This window comes from Letharia lupina (assembly GCF_014066315.1).
Source record: "Letharia lupina isolate WasteWater1 chromosome Unknown contig_24, whole genome shotgun sequence".
NCBI classification, from domain to species: domain Eukaryota; kingdom Fungi; phylum Ascomycota; class Lecanoromycetes; order Lecanorales; family Parmeliaceae; genus Letharia; species Letharia lupina.
The window spans coordinates 167510-186939 of record NW_023502993.1 but is presented as its reverse complement, the minus strand read 5'-3'; the positions used below and the strand labels follow the sequence as shown (position 1 = coordinate 186939).

Sequence of the window (19430 nt, the reverse complement as noted above, 5' to 3'; positions counted from 1 at the left end):
GCAGTATCCGGGCTTCATCGAAGACACCCCAGCAAGGGCAGCCCTATCGGCTGTCTAAACGGCACTTGAATCACGCTCATCACTCAAATCTTAGTCGTCTGCAGCACAGGCTCTCCGGTACACGGAGCAGATCGCTTGAGTCATTTGACAAGTGAAATCTTTTTTCGTTACTAGTTCTTTGGGCAAATTGACTGCACACCATTATTACATTCGATAGCACGTGACACGAGCAACCGACATTGTAAGCTGACTCAAGGTACTCAGCCGAGCACACGGATGACCTCCCTTCCAGACCGGTATAAACCTATCTGAGCCATGCTCATCACATTCCCATTTCCAGCAGCTCAAATTGCGCCGACAGTATCATATCCCTGGACTGGTGTTCAACATCGACAGCGTTCGGCACTTCCTCGACCACTTCCTGAGACGGCCCAGCTACAAGTTCCCCACATTGCGGGCACTTCAATGTGCCCACGCGCGCCTCGCGATTTTCTATCGTGAACTGAGTGACTGTTAGCTTGCGCGTTAGGACTTGGAAGGTTATTCTCACCGCATGCATATTAAAGCAATGATACCATCTTCCCGCACCTTCGTAGTCCTGAGCCATTACGAGATACATCGCCTGTTTCTCTGCACTGGTCACAATCATAGAAACCGTAACCTCCTGCAACATCTTCTCCATCTCTTCAACCTCCGCAAGTAAGCTGGAAGCACTGGAGCTTACGCTCGCTTTCATTTTTTCGTACCACTGGGGGTGGCGCTTCTCAACATGCTTCCGCCAGAAGACCGCTCCGGCGAAAAGCTTGGTGCAATCTAGTACTTTACATCTCACATTGTTTTCACCCTCCCGCATGCTGTGTTTCTGCATTTCCTTTTCCAGTCTTTGGTTTTCTACTTTCAGATCCGGTGAATCTGGTTGTTCGAGGATGGGCGAATTTTTCGCTATATGCTTGGCTATCTCCATCTGTCGACGAGCTTGAGGGAGTAGACCCTCGATTCTGTCCGGATCAATTGACGCTATTCTCTCCAAAGCGACGAACTTAGCAAGGAGCAGACGAGCCTCGATGTCTATGATGGGATGGCTTTTCTGGATTGCTTCGTTGATCAAATCGCGACAATCCCGACGGTTGAAGTCCAGGTCAAGACACAGCTTTGATGTGAGCCAATGATGCTGTGTCGCCATCCTAGGGGTTTGTTCCCTATGAATCTTGATGATCTCGGTCAGGATATCGTATTCGCAACGTAGTAGAAGACCCTTTGTAAGCAGACTGCTTGTTGTCTGAAGTACTGTAGCTCTATGCATCGCATGGGGTCGTTGAGCCACCGTCCATTGGATCTCTGCGAAGGGCTGCTCATCTTCTCTGACTCGCCCCAAGAAGGTGAGTATCTCATGGTGCAATGCAAGCAGAGGTCCGCATCGAGAGCCGAGACCGGATAGCTCGCTGATGTTGTGGAACAACACACCTCTGGGACCGCCAAGCCGTACGAGCGTTGGCACGATAGAGGTAAATTTGGATTGAACAGCTGTCGTACCGGCGCTCATCGTCGATTTGGTCTTGGCGAGGCGAGTCTCCTCTTGTTGAAGTCTGGTAGCCAAGGGGACTAAAACCTTGTTTGAATGAACAATAAACTTCTTGGTGCTTTCATCGAGTGTGGGCCGTTTAACGAGACGATTGTAGCGGTTGAGATCGCGCAGTGGGCCTTGGCATTGAGGACAGCTTTTCGATTCCTTGACCGCTAGAGGTAGAGACTCCGAGCGAAAAGCGACCGGCACTCCGCTACTAGACACCTCATAATGATCAGAAATACCCATGAGTTGATCCATCGTAGTCATTAGGATGATATGGCCACAAGCCGGCACAATGACGGGTGTCTCGTCCAAGTCGATCCCTTGATATGTCAGAGTTCCAACTGCGACTAAGCTTCCAAAGTCGACATATGTTTGCTTGACGGTGGTAGATGCACACTGCTGGCAAAATGCGGTACTGGGGCATGACTCTCCGCATACCGAAGGGCATTGATGTCCGCAAGCTAAATCCTCCTCACAGCGAAGAGAACAAGGCAAGATGTCGCAAGGTACGGCGCATGGCATTTGGCAGTACCCTTGGTGGTAGCATCCTGCGGTGCAAGATTGAGCGCATGGCGCGCATGGCTCGCAGCACCGCTTCGTACATGTCGAATGCGAGCAGCTTATAGAGCAGGGCAAATTGCATGGTGGACACGGCGAGTCTCCATGACAAGTGGCTTCGCAAAGGTGAACGCAGGTCGATCTGACTCGCCCGCACGGGGCATTGCAGCTGCCATGAATACCAAGACCAGTGCCCTTCAAATGACAAACGCCGCATGGCTTGCAGCATTGGTGCCCACAAGCAAGATCCACGCCACACTGCGTTTCGCATTTAGTAGGTGTATTCGAAATTTCCTGACCACACCTGACGAAGGTCTTGTGCCCACAGCTAGGCAAAACCTTTTCGATATAGAATTGGCATTCAACTGAGGAAAGGTCCGACATATGATGACAGGGCACTTCACTTGCAGTATGACCGCAGTTCAATTGTACATCCTCAACGAGTGCAAGGCAATCGTCGCAATCGACACCACATGCTCTGCAGAAGGATTTCACAATCAGCGTAAATTCTTCGAGAAGGATTTTGAGCTTTAGGGCAGACTTGGGGTCTGGAAGGCTTTTTTCCTCCCCAAACCCCGTCAAGCGACTCACAACTGCGTACAGACAAGGAGGATAGTCCTCGAAAATGTACATACCTGGTGCAAAGGTGACCGCAGTCACCATGAAGGCGCTCACAAGGCTCGCGGCAGATGACAGATTGATGTCGGGTTTCGGAATGACATTTATATGTGCAGAGGTGGCCACAGTCGAGCTGGAGACCGCACTGGACGGCACAGCCTCCCTCCGGCGCTTTGCGTAGGAAATCATCCGGCGTTGAGACACTAATAGATGTATCTGGATGCTGGGGACAGCAAAGTGGAAGGCTGGGACCCATGTTGCCGGCATCCTTTAGTAGCTTGATCACTTTTGACCACATTGGGATTTGGGTATAAGTCTCCGAGTTTCCAATGATGTACATTCCGTATTTGGCACGGCTTCGAAGACTATCAGCGGAAAATCCGATCCTTGATTTAGGAGACTCACCTCAACAAGACATTGATCCGATTACTGGTTCGCAGAAATCCACATCGCTTCTCTCGATTGCTTCGGACGAGCGATACGATGACAATCTTGGACTCCTCTCCTTGGAAATTGTCGACCGTCGAGATGCGCATCATCTGCTTTAGCATGGCTTTATGCCTGACAATAGGCCCAGTGTCGGATGCATCAAGGCCTTCTTTGGCAATTTCATCTTGGTCTTTATCTCCGATGACAATCTCGAAGGTATTTGACAGCATGTCCCGAAGCTCGAGTAGCTGGCGCACATAGGGAGTAAGAATCACAATATCGTTGCTCTTGTAGACACCTTGACGGACAAAATGTGTTGCTAATGCTTGGACTAGATCCACTTCGTACATGTTTGATTGTGAGTTTTGCAGCACTTGGGTGGGGTCTTCTCTAGTCTCGGGCTCTCGATGATCAAGCCAGTAGAGGCGTTTTCGAATTCCTGTCACAGGAGGATATGCTAGGACTGAGTCGTGATCTTTCAATGACGGGTATAGAGTTTTCCGAATCAGGTCGCTGATCGACGGGTCCATACGCCGTTGGGTCTGGAGGGTATCATAAGGGACCTCCAAGTCAGGATTCGTAATCAAGCGCTCGAAGGTGGACATATCTAGCGAGTACTTCTCACCGCGCGGATTTTCGAGTGACAAGTCGTAATTCTGCACACCTGGACGAAGTTGCTCATGGTCTCCAATCAGGATCGCATGCTCAATCGAAGGGAGGAACGCGGTAAGAGTATGAGCCTCGAGTATCTCTCCTGCCTCTTCGCAGATCAGAACTTTGGGTTTCAGTCGTCGAAGCAGGTCAACATTACGGGCCAGTCCGGAAGTTGTGACCCCAATCACGTGGGATTGTTTCAAGCATCTCAAATCGACTTCTTGAATACACTTCTGTAAGTTCTTTTCGATCTTGACATATCTACCAATTTTGTCGTCAAGCTGCTCCGTGAGATCTTGCCGAGAATCCGAAACCCAATGCTCGTAGATAAATTTGCGCTCATTGTTGCTCATATCCGTTATATTGATGTCCTCGAGCTCTTCTAGAGAACGGGGCTGCTGCCCCGCGTACGAAGGAGCAGCTGGAGATTCAAGCCACTGCTTAAGTCGGTCACCACGTTGATGTTCAACAATCTGAAATCCGTCTGGATCCTCGGTACCCTTGAGTTGGTCGTAGTGGTCAGCATTCTCCACCTCCAGGTACTGCAATACCCCCCCCAACGTGCACACATGCTTCAATTTGTGGAACAAGTCCACAATGTGCCTACCCTCTTTCTCTAATTTTCCCCGGGAACGCTTGACTTCGAGGTTTTCAGTCTTCGTTCTCTCCATCTTAGTGGTGATCTCACGTAGAGTGAAAGGCTTGAGTATTGTAGAATTGGATCTGGAGCCTATACGAACGATTTGCTTAGTGCCGCCCTCTACGAGATGCTCGAGAAATTGGTCCAACGCGTGATTGGTGTAGCATCTGGTGGCGTTTTAGCTTGACAAGAAGGAACCATCATAGCAAACGGCCGCACTTACACGCAAATAATAGGGTTTATCTCCGCTTCTTCGCGGCATTCCAACAGTACTTTGACGGCCTGTACAGCGATGTACGATTTTCCGGTCCCTGGTGGGCCTTGTACGAGGGCAAGGTTCCTGGAAAGTGCCCCCACCAATGCCTTGCATTGAGCATCGTCCAGTGTAGATCGTTCTTTCAGGCTGTCGAAGTCGAATTTATCGTTCTGTTGCAAGTATAAAGGCTTTCCTGCAGCGACTATCGGACTTAAGTCGAAAGCAAAACCAGGTTGAGTAGCGTAGGTGGGCCAAGATGTCTGAGCTGGGCTTGGTTCTTGGTTGGGAAGAAGCATGTCGGAAAATGGAATTTCGACATCTCTGCTCATACGCTGTAAGGCCTCGAGCGTGGGCTGAAATGATGGAAGAAGCACCCCTGGAAACTCGACGATCACTTGTTCCACGTTCGACGCCTGAACATCTCTGCCCAACATTTGCTTGAAGTCTTGGTTGCCCATATCAATTAAGCGAAGCGTGACCGTTCCACGCCGGGGACTATGCCAGAGATTTGGTACTTTCGTCTCATCTTCACGCGATTTGCCTTCAATGCCACGGGCTTCTGTGGTGATTAGCTGCCCAGCTTGGCTGAAACCCTTTCGATCGTAAACGGAGAAGAAAAGGCAATGGCCTTCAGAATCCACAAGACACACGAGAGCATCAATTTGTAGTTGCTTGCATCTGTCCCACCATAGCCTACGGTCTGCGGCAGTTCGTCTGCTCATATGCTCTGGCTGTTGAAACTGGGCCATAACCCGAAGCTGTGCTCTTTTGTGGTAGTCGACAGTGGAAAGGACAACTTTGGAGTATTTGTGAATGCGAAGGCCGATCTCATCGTCAGTATCCGTCAAATCTCTGGTCTTGAGAGGCTTCAGGCTCTCCATTACCGTTCGAACGCAGTCTCTGAGCTGACCCACAGTGTCCTCGCGCAACAGACGAAATTGCTGGTCCAGCAGCCCTTTGATGCCGGGAAGATGCCACCTGCTGGGGTCCTTTGTCGGGAGATATTCCGTACGAAGTGAGTAAATCTCCTGAGGAGTTGGTAGTATTCTGACATCTTCAATCATGCTATGGTCGTTGTCATGCCTAGGCCCCGCTAAAGACAGGGCACCAGGGCCATCTTGCGCAATCTCGAAGGCGGCTGCAAGGTTTGGAACCGGTGGGTTGGTTTGCTGGAAGGGTACCAAGCTCACTCCATAGTCCAGATGACGCCGCACCTTCGTCATTTGGTGTGAAGCGGCCTGTTCCATCAAAGTGCCCTGGAAAGTGTTCGATAGTGCGTCGAGGCAGGCTTGAAGGGTGTCAACGACGAAGCGGAGGTCTTCTAAGGGAGACGCAGTATGATTGCACTCCAGGACTCGGAGAAGTGCGGCAAGGACGGTGAGAGTGCGCGAGTAAAGTGCATTCGTAGGGCCCGTGTTTAGCTCGGCTTGAAGGGCCTCTGCTATAAAGCCGAAGAGCGCTGTGGCTCGACGGCCGCCTATTCCATACAAGAAGACATATATATTGGCCACCATCTGCTCGAGCATCATGGAGTATAAGACATCTTTGTGGGTAATGGCCTCAAGGAACGGTATCAGGATGGTCAGTAAGATGTCGTTCGTCTCCCTAGGCCTATGCAGACGTAAGGGTCAGCAACGCTCCTCATGGTGAGACACCAACTAGCAAGGCAGTGTGGAATTGAAGGAGAAGGGCGGAGTCTCCCATCATCCACAGAGACCCAAACTGGACACCCAAGGTGATGCCATTGCTCAGAAAGGGACGTACGTTGAAGATAGCTCAGCGAGCTTGACAAGCTCTGCGACGCGGGTAAGGCCTCCTTCAGAGGCAAGTTTAGTGATGACCTCATGGGTAATTGGTGCTTCTTGAAGCTGGATGAGTTGATGGCATGTCTGATAAAATTCTGTGACTCGTTTGCGGCTCAGAGGAGGCCCACCCCCAGATTTGGGGATCTTGCGGCACCAGCCATCCAGCACTTGATCCTTTCCCATGTCTTTGGCTGATAGGCTTGCCATCATTGTTGAATGTGAGGGATTGATGAGCTTGAAAGATGGAGCTGGACTGATCTTAACGCGTCAGATGCGATTTAATTGTTTGTAGGCTGTGCGATCACGTAATTTTGTTCAGGGTGTGTCAATCATCATCATAATCATCTTGTAATGAATACAGGGGCGACTGGTGCAGTGTAGGGGCTGTGAGCCTGATGTTGCAGCGTGCTGTTGATGAAAGTTGGTTAGATCTGGGGTGAAAACATTGCCAAACCTCACTTTGCAAATGGTGGCAACATCTACAGTTCTTCCATCCTCAGCCTTATTTTTCACGATCAGCGCAGATTTACAAGCGATTGCTTTACCTGAATATTACACATGTTGCATCTAGAATGAGATAAAGCATAGCAGGTTCACATCATCTAAGCAAACATATGGAAAGCTCTTTTGGCCTTACAACGTCCCATCTGATTACCCACCTCCCCTCAATTCTGGCCCACGCGAATAGGCTGCCTGCTTCATCTCCATGTAGCTGCAACAACTCGCCATACGGGCCAGCATGCTTAGTTCACGAAGGGCAGGACAATGCGTTGTAGCAGGCATCGATAGCCATGCATGCTCCCCATAGAAACACCGGACACCGAACATAAGACCGCTCCATGTCGAAAGTCTGAGCAGCCCACTCTGCTGTTCAGGCAAGACCGAGAGCAATGTAAGATGTTGAATGTAGAATGGCAGTCTCTGCACTACGCAGACAATACTGAGAGACACGATGGACTAGACTTTCGGGTCACTTCACGGCCCCCTTGGTCACAGGTTCATGATGAGGGTTCTAACTTCTAAGTGGAATTCATAAACTGAGGCCAAATCTCGTCGTCCAGCGTCGGCCGCTTACTCGTACTCGTACAGCTTGGGAAGGTTTGCCGAGAGGCTTCAAGAGAATCGACGTCCGAGGGGTCTTCACTTTGAAAGTTCCTGCTTCAGGAGCTTACTCCTGCGATTCCTTCAGAATTATTCTCCCCGTCGATGAAGTCGCCATACTTTCAACGAAACTATGTCACTGTACTACGATGCAGCACCTCTACTGCTGCCCAACTCAGATCAAGCAGGCTCATTGAAATCCCGCGTCTTCAACTCCAAAGGCCACAAGTCACCCCCAAAGCAGATCTTCGCTTTGGTGACCGAGGCATCAAAATGGAGCCCAGTACTATCCGAGGTTATTGAAAAATCTCGGCTCCTGCAGTTCGAACGAAAGGTACGTACAAGCAAATTGTCTTCAGCTGGGAAGGTACTGACTGACAAGGAGGCACCTATCCTGTAGCTGACACCAAACCTTGCTCTCCTACTGGTCCATGATCTCCTTCTTGCTAAGCGAGGTATCTCTGCTCCATCATCGCACCCTCTACGGCTTGCCGTTGAGAGACACAAGGCTCGGCTCCATGCAGAGCTCACCAAAGCCAGGCTAAGAAAGGGACTTTCGTCTATCGAGGCTCTGCGGGAACGGATAGAAGCAAAGGACGGCGGAGAAAAGCGGGCATACAACGGAAGCGCTGTGGCCACTGGGCTTGAAAGCGAAGCTGGGTTTGGGGAGTGGCCTCATCCTCGATGGGTGCGAGTCAATACGATCAAGTCCGACTTGGATGAGCAACTAAAAACTACATTCGCCGGCTACAAGACCGTTCAGTCTCTGGAAGAACTGCTGAGATATCACCCGTCTTCCGCGGAGAAGCTCATACATGTCGACAAGCACGTACCAAACCTACTCGCTTTGCCGCCTGCTACAGACCTATCCAAGACCCCTGCCTACCTCAACGGACACATCATACTACAAGACAAAGCCTCATGCTTCCCTGCCTATTTACTCTGCCCTGAACTTGAAGATGGTGGTTGCTTGGACGCTTGTGCTGCTCCGGGAAACAAGACTACGCATCTTGCTGCCATCCTACATGATGGAGGTCGAGCTGCAGCAATACCCAACATTTACGCTTACGAGCGGGATAAGGGTCGGGCTTCAACCTTATTGACGCTCCTTCAAACGGCTGGCGCTCAGGACCATGTAATAGCAAAGGTGGGGCAAGACTTTTTGAGGACTGATCCGGCGAAGACTCCCTGGGACAGCATTGGTGCACTTATACTTGACCCGAGCTGCTCGGGTAGTGGAATCGTAGGGCGCGACGAAACTTCGAATGTCATCCTCCCTAGCAAGGAGGCTAGCGATCTACTTCCTGTGCGATCCAAGAAGCGGAAGAGGAGACCCACCATCGACACAACCCTGAATGTCCACGATGTATCAGAAGAGATTCCAATTCGAGAAGACAAGCCGTCAGACCAGCTCTCAGTTAGACTTACTGCATTATCAACGTTCCAGCTTAAGCTCCTCCTGCACGCCTTCCACTTTCCAAAAGCTCGCAGGATCACGTATTCCACCTGCTCCCTCTACGCAGAAGAGAATGAGCATGTGGTAATGAAGGCACTACGCTCCTCAATTGCCCAAGAACGAGGCTGGCAAATATTACGAAGAGAGGAACAGATTTGTGGAATGAACATGTGGAAGATGAGGGGCAAGGTAGAGGCATGCATTGACATTGCTATGGATGAGGAGATTGACACGGCAGAGATCGCCGAAGCCTGTATTCGTTGTGAGAAAGGCACCAAAGAGGGTACCCAAGGGTTCTTCGTTGCGGGATTTGTGAGACAGGTTGAAAGTCCCGGAACGGACCAGCTGATAGATCAGGAATGGGAAGGCTTCAGCGATAGTAGCAGTGCCCCTTAAGGCAACCAAGAGATGAGTCTTGCTGCGTCGTCCCAGGCATCATTCTATCAGATGTCTGCAGACGGTGCGCTCTTTGTCCTCGCGCTTCTCCAAATCCAGCAAGTACACGCCTTGTATGCGACATTCCAATAGATCACCCAATCGAGCTCTTGGATCTGCGTCTCAGGTCGGCTACAGCAGAATTTGAGGGCAGTGGAGTTGGCTCAGTGTACCGAATAGACAAATTACGTGCGCCGATCAAGCTGGACGTCCACTTCATAGACTGTGCTGTTCTGTGGCATCGTCCCACTTGAGGCGTGGTAGGTGGGGATGGGAACCATGGATCCTAGGGGCTCTCCGAGTCTTGCCTCTAGAGGCTCTTCTACCATTAATGTGACATCCCTCCAAGATCGCAGAACCAACACCAGAATCTCAATAGGTACTTGCAATAGTCCAGAGCTCCAAGCGCAATCTATCAACTCAACAGGATAGTGATCTTTACATATGGACCTGAGCTAATGTGTTACCACCAAGGATTGGAATTCCAGCCAGTCACTGAGATGGCACTTTCTCGTCTCTAAAACTCTCACTCTATTGGATTGTATGAAGAGCTGGAATAACCTTCCGCTCGTTGGTCCTCTCAAGTCAAGATAAGTCTGCGAAGTGCCTCCCGTCTGTTCTCGGCTTTCATGTTCTTTCTTGTGTAAGTGTCCAGCGATCCGAGAGGATCAGCCAACGTGCAAGGACGCGTGCATCTCAGATCAACTGTCTCCTTACGTATCAACGTCTACCAGACATACTAATTAGACATTTCCAAGGTGTCAAGCCTCTGCCCGGGGGGAAACAATTTGTTCAGGAAGCTTACTTCACCGCGGCCAACTGCATCAGCTCACCAGAAAGCACTGAAGCATCTCGAATTTGGACTCAACACAGGATTCCCTTTCCCACGAATCTCGCTATCTCCCACCATGGCCCCCCTGACCAAGATCTGCCGTGCACAGGAACAGGGCATGGACTTACTAGGTACCGTAAGGAAGACATCTGCCTCCCCACCTCCTCGACACTGCTGCCAGTAGGGCCAGAGCCCGCAGAACAACCCATGAGAGCGTCTCCCGTGCCAGTACCTCCTCGTAAGTGCTGCCCAGTACCGGTAAGGTTCCCGTCCTTCCACCAGCCTTCCGTCATCTGGGCACGGAGCGTCCCTGGCGCAACAATTCCCATACCTGTTTCCGCAATGGACGTCCGGGCCGACTCGGAATCGGAAGTGGCATGGAATGAAATGAAATCGAACAACCATATTCTGACAGACGCTCAGAAACTCGATCGACCGGTCATGCCGAGCCGTCGAACCTGTGAGCCGTCTGTACAGACTCGTGCTGCCGATTGGGGCGGTACGAGCTGCAGTCCAGCAATCGAAGACCGACCCGGATGGCGGGGTCGCTAGATTTTTCCCATCGGTGCCGAATGGACTGGACTGGCTCTTTCGAAAGCCCTGACAGTCGCATGAGTTCGGTACCTCGTTACGCCCGTAAGAATGGTGCGACGGAGCAGATCAAGGTGGTGGGTCAGAGAGGACGGGTAGAGGACTGCTGTGTGCTTCGGGCACGGTACGGGACGGAGTGTCTGGAGCTGGCGATGCGGGTGCTGGAGTTGTGACGGGCGTTGTTTGGGATGGTTGGATGGAGCTGTCGGTTCGGGCGCTTGTGCGATATCTTGTTACAGGAGAAGGGGGGGGGGGTGGTCGGGGGAGGAATTCGGTCAGATCGCGCGTGACAAGTAGTGCGATTTCTCTAAGAATGTTTTTCGTGCTCTTATCTGATGGTACAGGATATGATACATCTATTTCATCACCAGTACAGCAATTGCCGTCTCGTCTATCCAAGCGACCCACTCGAATGTCCACCCTGCTGATAGGATCTGTTTCGGTTCCTTTCGGTCCCCTTCCTTTCGGTCCCCTTCCTTTACCCCCCCACCTCCAATTATCATGCCACTCGGTCGTATCTTTGTCCCGTCCGGTTTTTGTCCATGAGTTGTGCGACGGTCGCGTACGAGCGATAGCCCAAGATCCGTCGCTTTGGTTTCATCATCCCCTTACTCGCATACTCAGCCCGCCCAACAGCGGACCTTTTTCGAGACCGGCTCGAACAATTGTGTCGGCATCCACCCAGCGTCCAGCACCGGTCATGAAAAGTCCCCTCGATCCGACCAAATCCCTCACTCACTGACCAGTCGATGCATCTGTCGCACGCAAGTGTCGACGTCCGTCTAGAATTCGTGGCAGAAATGTACGAGGTCTCGTCGGGCGGCCGATGATCTCCTCTTCGACCTTTTCGGAGCGGTGTGCTGTTTGAGCCAGCTGGAGAGGGAACCCATGAGGTTCTGCCGCCGCACTTCTCGTTCCCAGTCGTGGGACTTTCGACGGGCTGAACGCGGGGCTCGGATGTCGTAGGATGGCTCTTGGAATAAAATTTTAGGCATGGGGAAGTCGGGGAAAGCGATGGTATTGAAGTGCTATTGTAGTGTTGTAGCGCTGAGGGTGACTATTCAATTGCTTAAATTTTTTTGTTGCTTGATGACTGCTGGTTTTTGTTTTCTCTTTCTTCTGGCAGCTGGAAACGCATCATTTATGTATCGAACACGAGCATCGCATACGCTTATCTCTGAGACAACAAAGCGATAATAGGGTCATGATGCTAAGCGGTTAGCTTTTGAAACAATGCGACAGGCGTGGGCAACGCGAAACTACGCGACAGGGGCCAAGCGCCAAGCGATGCTTGATCATTCGAAGCTTTTGTACACAGTAAAATAGCCGATTGAATGGGCGAATTTTGGATATCTACCTATTTCGAGACGGCCAATCTTTCGGGTCTCTGGCGTTAGAAGATCTGATCCAAGAATCTGAAACGGAGACGTAGACCTGATGCGAAATGACTGCGCGAGACAACGTGGCCCGATCAGCGAATTATGCAAGATGCAGCAATGGGCCGAATCACGGCAATGGGACTTTCTAATTTACATGACGATTGCGACTTGCGAAAGTTGTAAGAGAAATTGCGAAGGAAATATAAATGGACGGGAAAGATGAAAGATGAAAGATGAAAGATGAAAGATGAAAGATGAAAGATGGAAGATGAAAGAGGAGAGATAAATTTAGTAAACTCGCGGTCGAAGGATGGAATTTGTTCCTGAATACAAGGCTGAGTTTACTTTACTCGTAGGAGTCGCTTAGCATCATCCCTGTCGATGATGTAATGTAGTGTTTTACGAAATGACGTGTGAGAGCAAACAATCACACCACATCAAATTTCCCTCACATTCAATATTCACAACTCATTACCTCTTCACCAACCAATCCATCGACATATACCCTTTTCCGACTCAAACCAGACTATAGGACCTCAAAGAGAATTTCAATATACCATTCTCTCCTACCTACTAATCGGCAACCATGTCCGCCTCACGCAACGCCGATGCAGTCAGCAACCAGCCGGGTCAATTCGGCTCTCACATCGAACGCGATGAACCCATGCGTGAACCAAAGGTCTGAAAGTCCTGATCTCATACCAATTGTTTGCCTCATCTCTGACAACCTCTGCAGCACAAGCCTGGCGTCCTAGTCGGCAACGACGCCGCTCCAGAGTTCAGCGCCAAAACCCTTCCTCCAGGCTCTGCCCCCGCCGACCGCACCTTCAAACCTAACCCTATATCCGAAGTGCCAGGCCAGGCCGACAACTCATCGGTCGAGCGTGATCACGGCAAAGAATCCACCAAGACGACCGCATCCTCGACCCTCGGCGGAGCTACCTCTGGTGATGTGCACACGGGAATGGGTCACCCCGGACAAGGACAGACGAGCAATGAGCTGAGGCACGACGGACAACACACGAACAAGAAGCATGGAGGCGGGCTGGCGGGCGTGGGGGCGAGCGTGGGGAGCAGCAACCAAATGGTCGATAAGGACACGCAGCCAAAAGAGAGGGCCATCGAGAAGGAAGAGGGGAAGTTTGCAGGGACGAGGGGAGATAAGGGGGAGGAATACCCTCAGCCGCCGGCGCAGAATAGGGAGCCTGAGAGTGCTGAGAGCTTGTAGTTTGGGAGATGAGATTAGTATGATATCGAGCATGGACGAGAAATTGCTGGATCGATGGATGCTAGGTGATAATGAAATGCATTGGCTATGGCTGGCTTTTGATGGTCTCGTTTCTACGTAGGCTGTTGAGTGCTGATACTGCTCGTCCCAATACAGGGAGGAAATGTCTGCCATCTGATGCAACAAACCCTGGTATGCCCACATGGTCGCAATGAACGGACTCTCTTTCCGACTTCCGCGGAACATATTTCTGCTTCCTACAACGCAGATTGTGTCGTCGACTCAGCTCATTATTACCCTTCGCTTACGTCTGGAACTGCACTCATTCTCAAACTGCAATCGGCGTCCAGAATCATGACATGCTTACTGCGGCTGCCACAACAGCTAGGTATATGGAATTCATGGGCGCTTGTAGAGGCGTATGTTACAGATCTCGCTGGTTATTTGACACTCCAGGCCTACATACCCGGCTCTACTATCGTGGAGGTAGACTGTGGTGCCAATTGCGAGATAGGAGCTCAGTGATACGTTACCGAGCTACGCCTGTAGCTATAGGTAAAGCTGAATGGTAAGGTAGGCTTTAGGGGAGTGGCCAGAGAGGTGCTCGGTGCAAGGACGGATGTCGGTGAGTGGGATGCGCATAGAATCGGGTTCAATCAAGACAGACTGGACACCTCCGTTTTCGATGTCGATACTATGCTTCACACACACTCTCAAATGTCGGAGTCGCAGATGTGAAATTGCGTTGAGCCTACATTTCATGTTCGGATGGTAGCTAGCAAGTCAGAAGGCGAAGCTTACAAGTGATGCAAGGTCTGATGGCATAAGGTACTTAAGTAGACCTCATGTCAACAATTCCATCTCTTCCGGCTCATTCGACACCAGCTGAGTCGGCTGTCGCGCTTCGCGATCGAATCAAAAGGCAGCAGTCAAACTGCAATCCACGGTTCGGCCCTTTCTCCCCTCGTCCATAAGTACTGTGCCTTTCCCTCACATCACCTTGTTCAGGGTTATCATTAACAACATGATGTTATCGAGAGTCTGAGAATGTCAAAGGTTGGAAATTGTTGCTGGCGCTTGCTATCTTGCCACCTTTCGCCAGATATCCAACACTATCACAAAGACACTTTGGACTAAAAGTATCCCGTCTCGCCCCCCCGTTTTGCTACTACCTTAGTACTTTAGTGACTCAAGGCTGGATACGATGCAACCTTTCCACACTGTGACTGACCCACTGTGACTGACCCTGCTGTTTCCAATGTCTTTCTACACATATTCTTTGCTGAAGTGCCTGTGTAATTCATCTTCGTCCTCAATCTTATGCAAGCAGATTGAGCCATCTCCTCTGTTTTCCATTTACCCGCGCCATCGCGTTTCCATTCTTTTTTTCTCGTGACTCGAGGGCCTTGAGGGTTCTTTACAATTCTCACTTCACATTCGGCGCGGCCAGTCACTCCAAGCTCCAGCAATGGCATCAATTCTCAAGAACATCATCGTTATCGGGGTGAACAGCGGCACCTCATCCCCTATTGACAATCTCTGACACCCTTGTAGGCCTCCGGCAACCTCGGTCCCTCCATCCTCTCCGCCCTTGACTCCAATCCCCGCTTCGCCGGCGACATCGAAGTCCTCTCCCGCTCCTCCTCCAAAACCACCTTCCCACCCCACATCAAAATCCACCGCGTCTCCGACTCCTATCCTTTCGACGAGCTCGTCGCGGCTTTCAAAGACCAAGATGCAATCGTCGATATGGCCCCCATCACTGAAGTCGCTACGCATAAGACAATAATCGATGCGGCGATACAGGCGGGGGTGAAGCGGATCATATTGAGTGAGTTTGGCACGAACGTGCCCGAGTTGCAGACGACGGAGCCGCTGGCGGAGATTTATAGGGGGAAGGTGGAGATTAGAAAGTACATGGAGAGTAAAGAGGGACAAGGGCTGACGTGGACGGGGTTGGTGGTTGGGGCGTTCTTTGACTGGTATGCTAAATCCCTCTTGACGGCTTTCATATTTCCTAACATGGATTGTATAGGGGCCTCGAGGACGGTTTCATAGGCTTCGACCTCAAGTCCAAAACTGCCACTATATCCGACGCCGGGACCACCCCTACCAATTTCACCCTCCTAGCCACGACCGGCCTCGCCACCGCCGCCATCCTTGACAAACCCGCCGAAACAGCAAACAGATACGTCTTCATCAACTCCTTCCGCACCACCCAGAACGAGATCCTCTCCGCCCTACAAACGGTCACGCGTCAGAAATGGAACGTGAAGCATACGACGTGTGAAGAGGAGAGTAAGACTGGCAGGGAGAAGATGGAGAAGGGCGATTGGAGTGGCGTCGGGCACGCGATCATGGGGGCGAGTTACGGTGGGGGGAAATACGATTTCGCCCAGGGCAGGGAACTGGACAACGAGCTGCTGGGGCTGCCGGTGGATGAGGATTTGGAGACGACGGTGGAGAGGATCGTGAGGGGCGAGCAGGAGAAGGAGGTTGGGCCGGACGCGATGATGATCACGGAGGATCTGCCCGTGTTGCAGAGACCTAATCTGGAATAAACATCGACTGCCTGTACGATATCCACACCTGGCATCCGCATGTGAAAGCCGCAGCCATCATCTCACCGCAGCCGAGAGGTCTGCACAACAACACCATTCTCCACCCTCCCGCACCAAAAACCCTGCACACTCAATCAATACCCCCTCCCCCTCCCCCTCCCATACCCCCCCCTCCCCTCCGGCACCCTCTCCCCCCTCCTCCACTCCCCCTGCGGCACCCCGCCATCCCCCACCCTCCCCGCCCCGCCGAACCCCCCCCCGAACCCTCCCCTCCCCCTCCCCCGAAACTCCCCGCCCCCCTCCCCCCAAACTCCCCCGTCCCCCCCTGCCCCGCCCCGCCCCGTGGCCCGGCGCCACGCTCCCGTCCGCGCCCGGCGCGAAGATGGCGCACGAGATGAAATCCCCAATCACGAACCGCGCCTCCTGCAGCGTCTTGTCCGGCTCCCCGCCCAGTCGCCCGGCCATCACGCCCTCCCGTACCACTTTCTCCCCCCCTCCCCCTCCTCCTCCTCCTCCTCCTTCTTCCTCCCTCCTTCCCCGCCCTGGCCCTTCTTCCGCGGCGTCATCCCCCACCACCACGTCCCCGAGCTCTTTGCTCAGATACCGCCCGGGCGCCATCGTCGTCGTCGTCGTCGTCGCGTTGTTGTTGTTGTTGTGGTTGTTGTTGTGCGTGTCCGGGTACACGAGCCGGTAGGCGAGGCGGGTGCCGATCGCGGGCGACGGGAGCAGGGTGGGCAGCGCGGTGACGAGCAGGTGGGACAGTTCGCGCAGGGTGCAGGTGGGCCAGGTGTAGATTTGGAGGTGGGGGGGTAGCGGGGGCAGGCCGGTGGGGGTGGCGGTGGGGAAGTCGGTTAGGCTGCGTGGTGGGGGTGTTAGATTGGGGGAGGGGGGTGGGTTTGGGGGGGGGAGGGAGATTTACCTGTGGAAGGAGCCGGTGCGGTAGAAGAGCTTGAGGTGGAAGGGGGTGGTGGTTTGGCGGTCGACTTTCCCGCCGGGGCCGGTTTGCATGGCCATTGTGGGTGGTTGATGGAGGGTGGAATGGTGTTGGTGGTTTGGGGGTGTGTGTGTCACCGTTTCATTGTTGTTTGCTCAGGTGTGCGACATGGGGTTGGGGAATGGGTATAGATGCTAGAGATTTTGACAAGAGATTGTGAGATTGAGAGCGAGATTTTGGGAGCTCTCAATGGCTTTTTGTCTTGGCGGGTGAAGAAGACGCTTTTCTTAGCGTGTGCAGAAAGGTCCGGGATTCTTGGCATTATTGAGAAGATGGCGCCCGAGGGTCGGGTACAAAAGTCTGCTGCCGACTTTCTCACTGCCTAGCGCCGGAGAGTCGGCAGAGACTTTTGTACCCGACCCCCTCGGCCCTCTGATAGCTCGCCTCAACCAATGTGAATGGTAATTCAAAAGTTGTTTCATAGCTTTGAATCAGGATATTGGATTGCGTTCAGGTTGTTAGGTTTGATCTTGTATTGCAAAAGTTTTCATAGTTTACCATCCTGAATAACTCTGCCCCAACCTCACCCCGACTGGACTCATCGCGGCCTGAGAATCTGATTACTCCAGATGTAAAGGTGTCTTGCATCTGATTACAAAATGCCATGTGTCTATATTTGAGAGTTTGCGAAGTTTATGTGCTGTTGATAAGCTGAGTTGCTGTAGCATCAGCGCCGGCTGGCCAAGTCTGTCTGCAAGGCTATGTCGCGCTTCTTCATCTTTTATAAAAAGGCTGAGGTTTCAGCATTGAGAAATCATTAATCGGCTGCCTCATTGAGCAGTCTCACCTTGCAACGCCGTGCGGCGACTACTTGATACTGTCCACTCCTCCCCGCTGAGCCTTCTCTTTTTGAGATCTACTCCATTAGCCTTGTCGCCTTAAAATCGTCTATTACCAATATCAATCAGATCGTAGGAACGACCCACGATATATCCTTGATCGACTACCATGTGAAAGATATTCAGTCGGTCGGTCAAACGCTGACCAACGCAGCTCCAGCTACCTTTCCCAGAGATGAAAGGTCACGTTCTAAGGAGGTTTATGTGCCGCTACTCAGTTAGGAAGATGAAGATCTGGGAATGAACAGACACATCGGTGAGTTCGAATATGTTTTCGAAATGCTCTATGATTATACGGCGGCATAGTTCAAAATTCCAAGTCGACGTTCACACAATCCACTTGCACGGTGTCTCAGTGCTTTTCTTGAGACGCACGAATGCAAAGAAAACCTATTGGCAATATACTATGGAGGACATGGCGGTATGAATGGAGACAGACAATGTGTTTTGGTCGTGGTTAGTGTGGAAAAGCCTTCACGCAGCATTTAGACAATGCAGCGGCTCACGATCCTTACATAGCACTAATGCGCTCGAATCACCGAAAGTAAAATGTGCTGGGCTTCAGAACATGCTAGAGGACGCCGACTGTGATGTCCTGATACTGCTTGACTGCTGTGTTGCAGCTAGCTCGACCGCCGAGACTGGCAATGGGGTAACTGAGTTAGTAGCCGCCTGTGGCTTTGAGACCTAGCCTCCGGGTGTCAGTGAACATTCTTTCACCCGGAGTCTCATCGACAAATTGCGATACTGCCGTGCAGGTCCATCGCTCTCTGCGCCGCTCTTGCAGAACAAGGTACTTTCTAGGACGAAATACTAGCGCAGATTCGACCCAGGTTATCTCGGCAGGAGAATTTGCAAGGGTGAACTGTCTGGTAATACTCGAGCAAAGTATGTTGGGCAGCAGCCGTGTATTGGAGTTCGGGGATATCGAGTGAGGTATACAATACTAGTCAAGTACGCGTTTGAAGATGCTGAAAAACGCGATGAACCGGGGCACGGGTCTGCCCTTAGCTTGAGCCAGAATCCGCTGATGGAGTAAGTCGTCTACAATCTGCAAGACAGAAACCTACCGTCGATGACTGAGTCCGTCGATATACCGTTTCAGTTGCGCTATATACGGGACTAGGAGATGACTCGTCCCTGGAACAAAAGAAGGGGCTCGGCTAAATTGTAGCAGCATCTCAACTTGATCACATATAGGAATTTCATCCGCTCTCTTCAGACGCACGTCACCTCGCAACTTCCCCCACAGAGCCGGGAGAAAACTCGAAAACCTAACCTTCCGATCCGCTATCTGCCCAACTGTCTTGACAAGAATCTAGATATATTTCACCCATTCCTCGTCGTCGCTAGGATCAGGCCGCGAGTCGATGAGAATCTATGCGAGAGACTGCGCTCCTGGTTGGCCCAGCTTGGAGATTAGGTGAGCGGAGGCATCAGCGTTGAGTGCTCATCACCCAGATCAGGTGTTGCATCACCAACGT

General features: G+C 51.8%; 5 protein-coding genes across 5 annotated transcripts; 3 read left to right on the top strand and 2 right to left on the bottom strand.

The window, feature by feature from the left end:
• Nucleotides 1-322: 322 nt before the first annotated feature.
• Nucleotides 323-6737, bottom strand: HO133_006278 (uncharacterized protein; the record flags this gene model as incomplete). The annotated part of the gene is made up of 7 exons (XM_037297176.1): nucleotides 323-1985; nucleotides 2339-2456; nucleotides 2764-2891; nucleotides 3085-3102; nucleotides 3152-4636; nucleotides 4693-6336; nucleotides 6490-6737. 7 exons carry the CDS (start codon nucleotides 6735-6737, stop codon nucleotides 323-325), a joined length of 5304 nt encoding a protein of 1767 aa, XP_037147301.1.
• A 1027-nt stretch (nucleotides 6738-7764) lies between these two features.
• HO133_006277 (uncharacterized protein) lies at nucleotides 7765-9483 on the top strand (the record flags this gene model as incomplete). Its single annotated transcript, XM_037297175.1, has 2 exons — nucleotides 7765-7965; nucleotides 8032-9483. The coding sequence occupies 2 exons, from the start codon at nucleotides 7765-7767 to the stop codon at nucleotides 9481-9483; spliced, it is 1653 nt and encodes a 550-aa protein (XP_037147300.1).
• Nucleotides 9484-12910: 3427 nt separating this feature from the next.
• HO133_006276 (uncharacterized protein) lies at nucleotides 12911-13552 on the top strand (the record flags this gene model as incomplete). The annotated part of the gene is made up of 2 exons (XM_037297174.1): nucleotides 12911-13003; nucleotides 13061-13552. 2 exons carry the CDS (start codon nucleotides 12911-12913, stop codon nucleotides 13550-13552), a joined length of 585 nt encoding a protein of 194 aa, XP_037147299.1.
• A 1468-nt stretch (nucleotides 13553-15020) lies between these two features.
• Nucleotides 15021-16113, top strand: HO133_006275 (uncharacterized protein; the record flags this gene model as incomplete). Its single annotated transcript, XM_037297173.1, has 3 exons — nucleotides 15021-15056; nucleotides 15107-15534; nucleotides 15588-16113. The coding sequence occupies 3 exons, from the start codon at nucleotides 15021-15023 to the stop codon at nucleotides 16111-16113; spliced, it is 990 nt and encodes a 329-aa protein (XP_037147298.1).
• Nucleotides 16114-16170: 57 nt separating this feature from the next.
• Nucleotides 16171-17127, bottom strand: HO133_006274 (uncharacterized protein; the record flags this gene model as incomplete). Its single annotated transcript, XM_037297172.1, has 2 exons — nucleotides 16171-16969; nucleotides 17033-17127. 2 exons carry the CDS (start codon nucleotides 17125-17127, stop codon nucleotides 16171-16173), a joined length of 894 nt encoding a protein of 297 aa, XP_037147297.1.
• Nucleotides 17128-19430: the final 2303 nt, after the last annotated feature.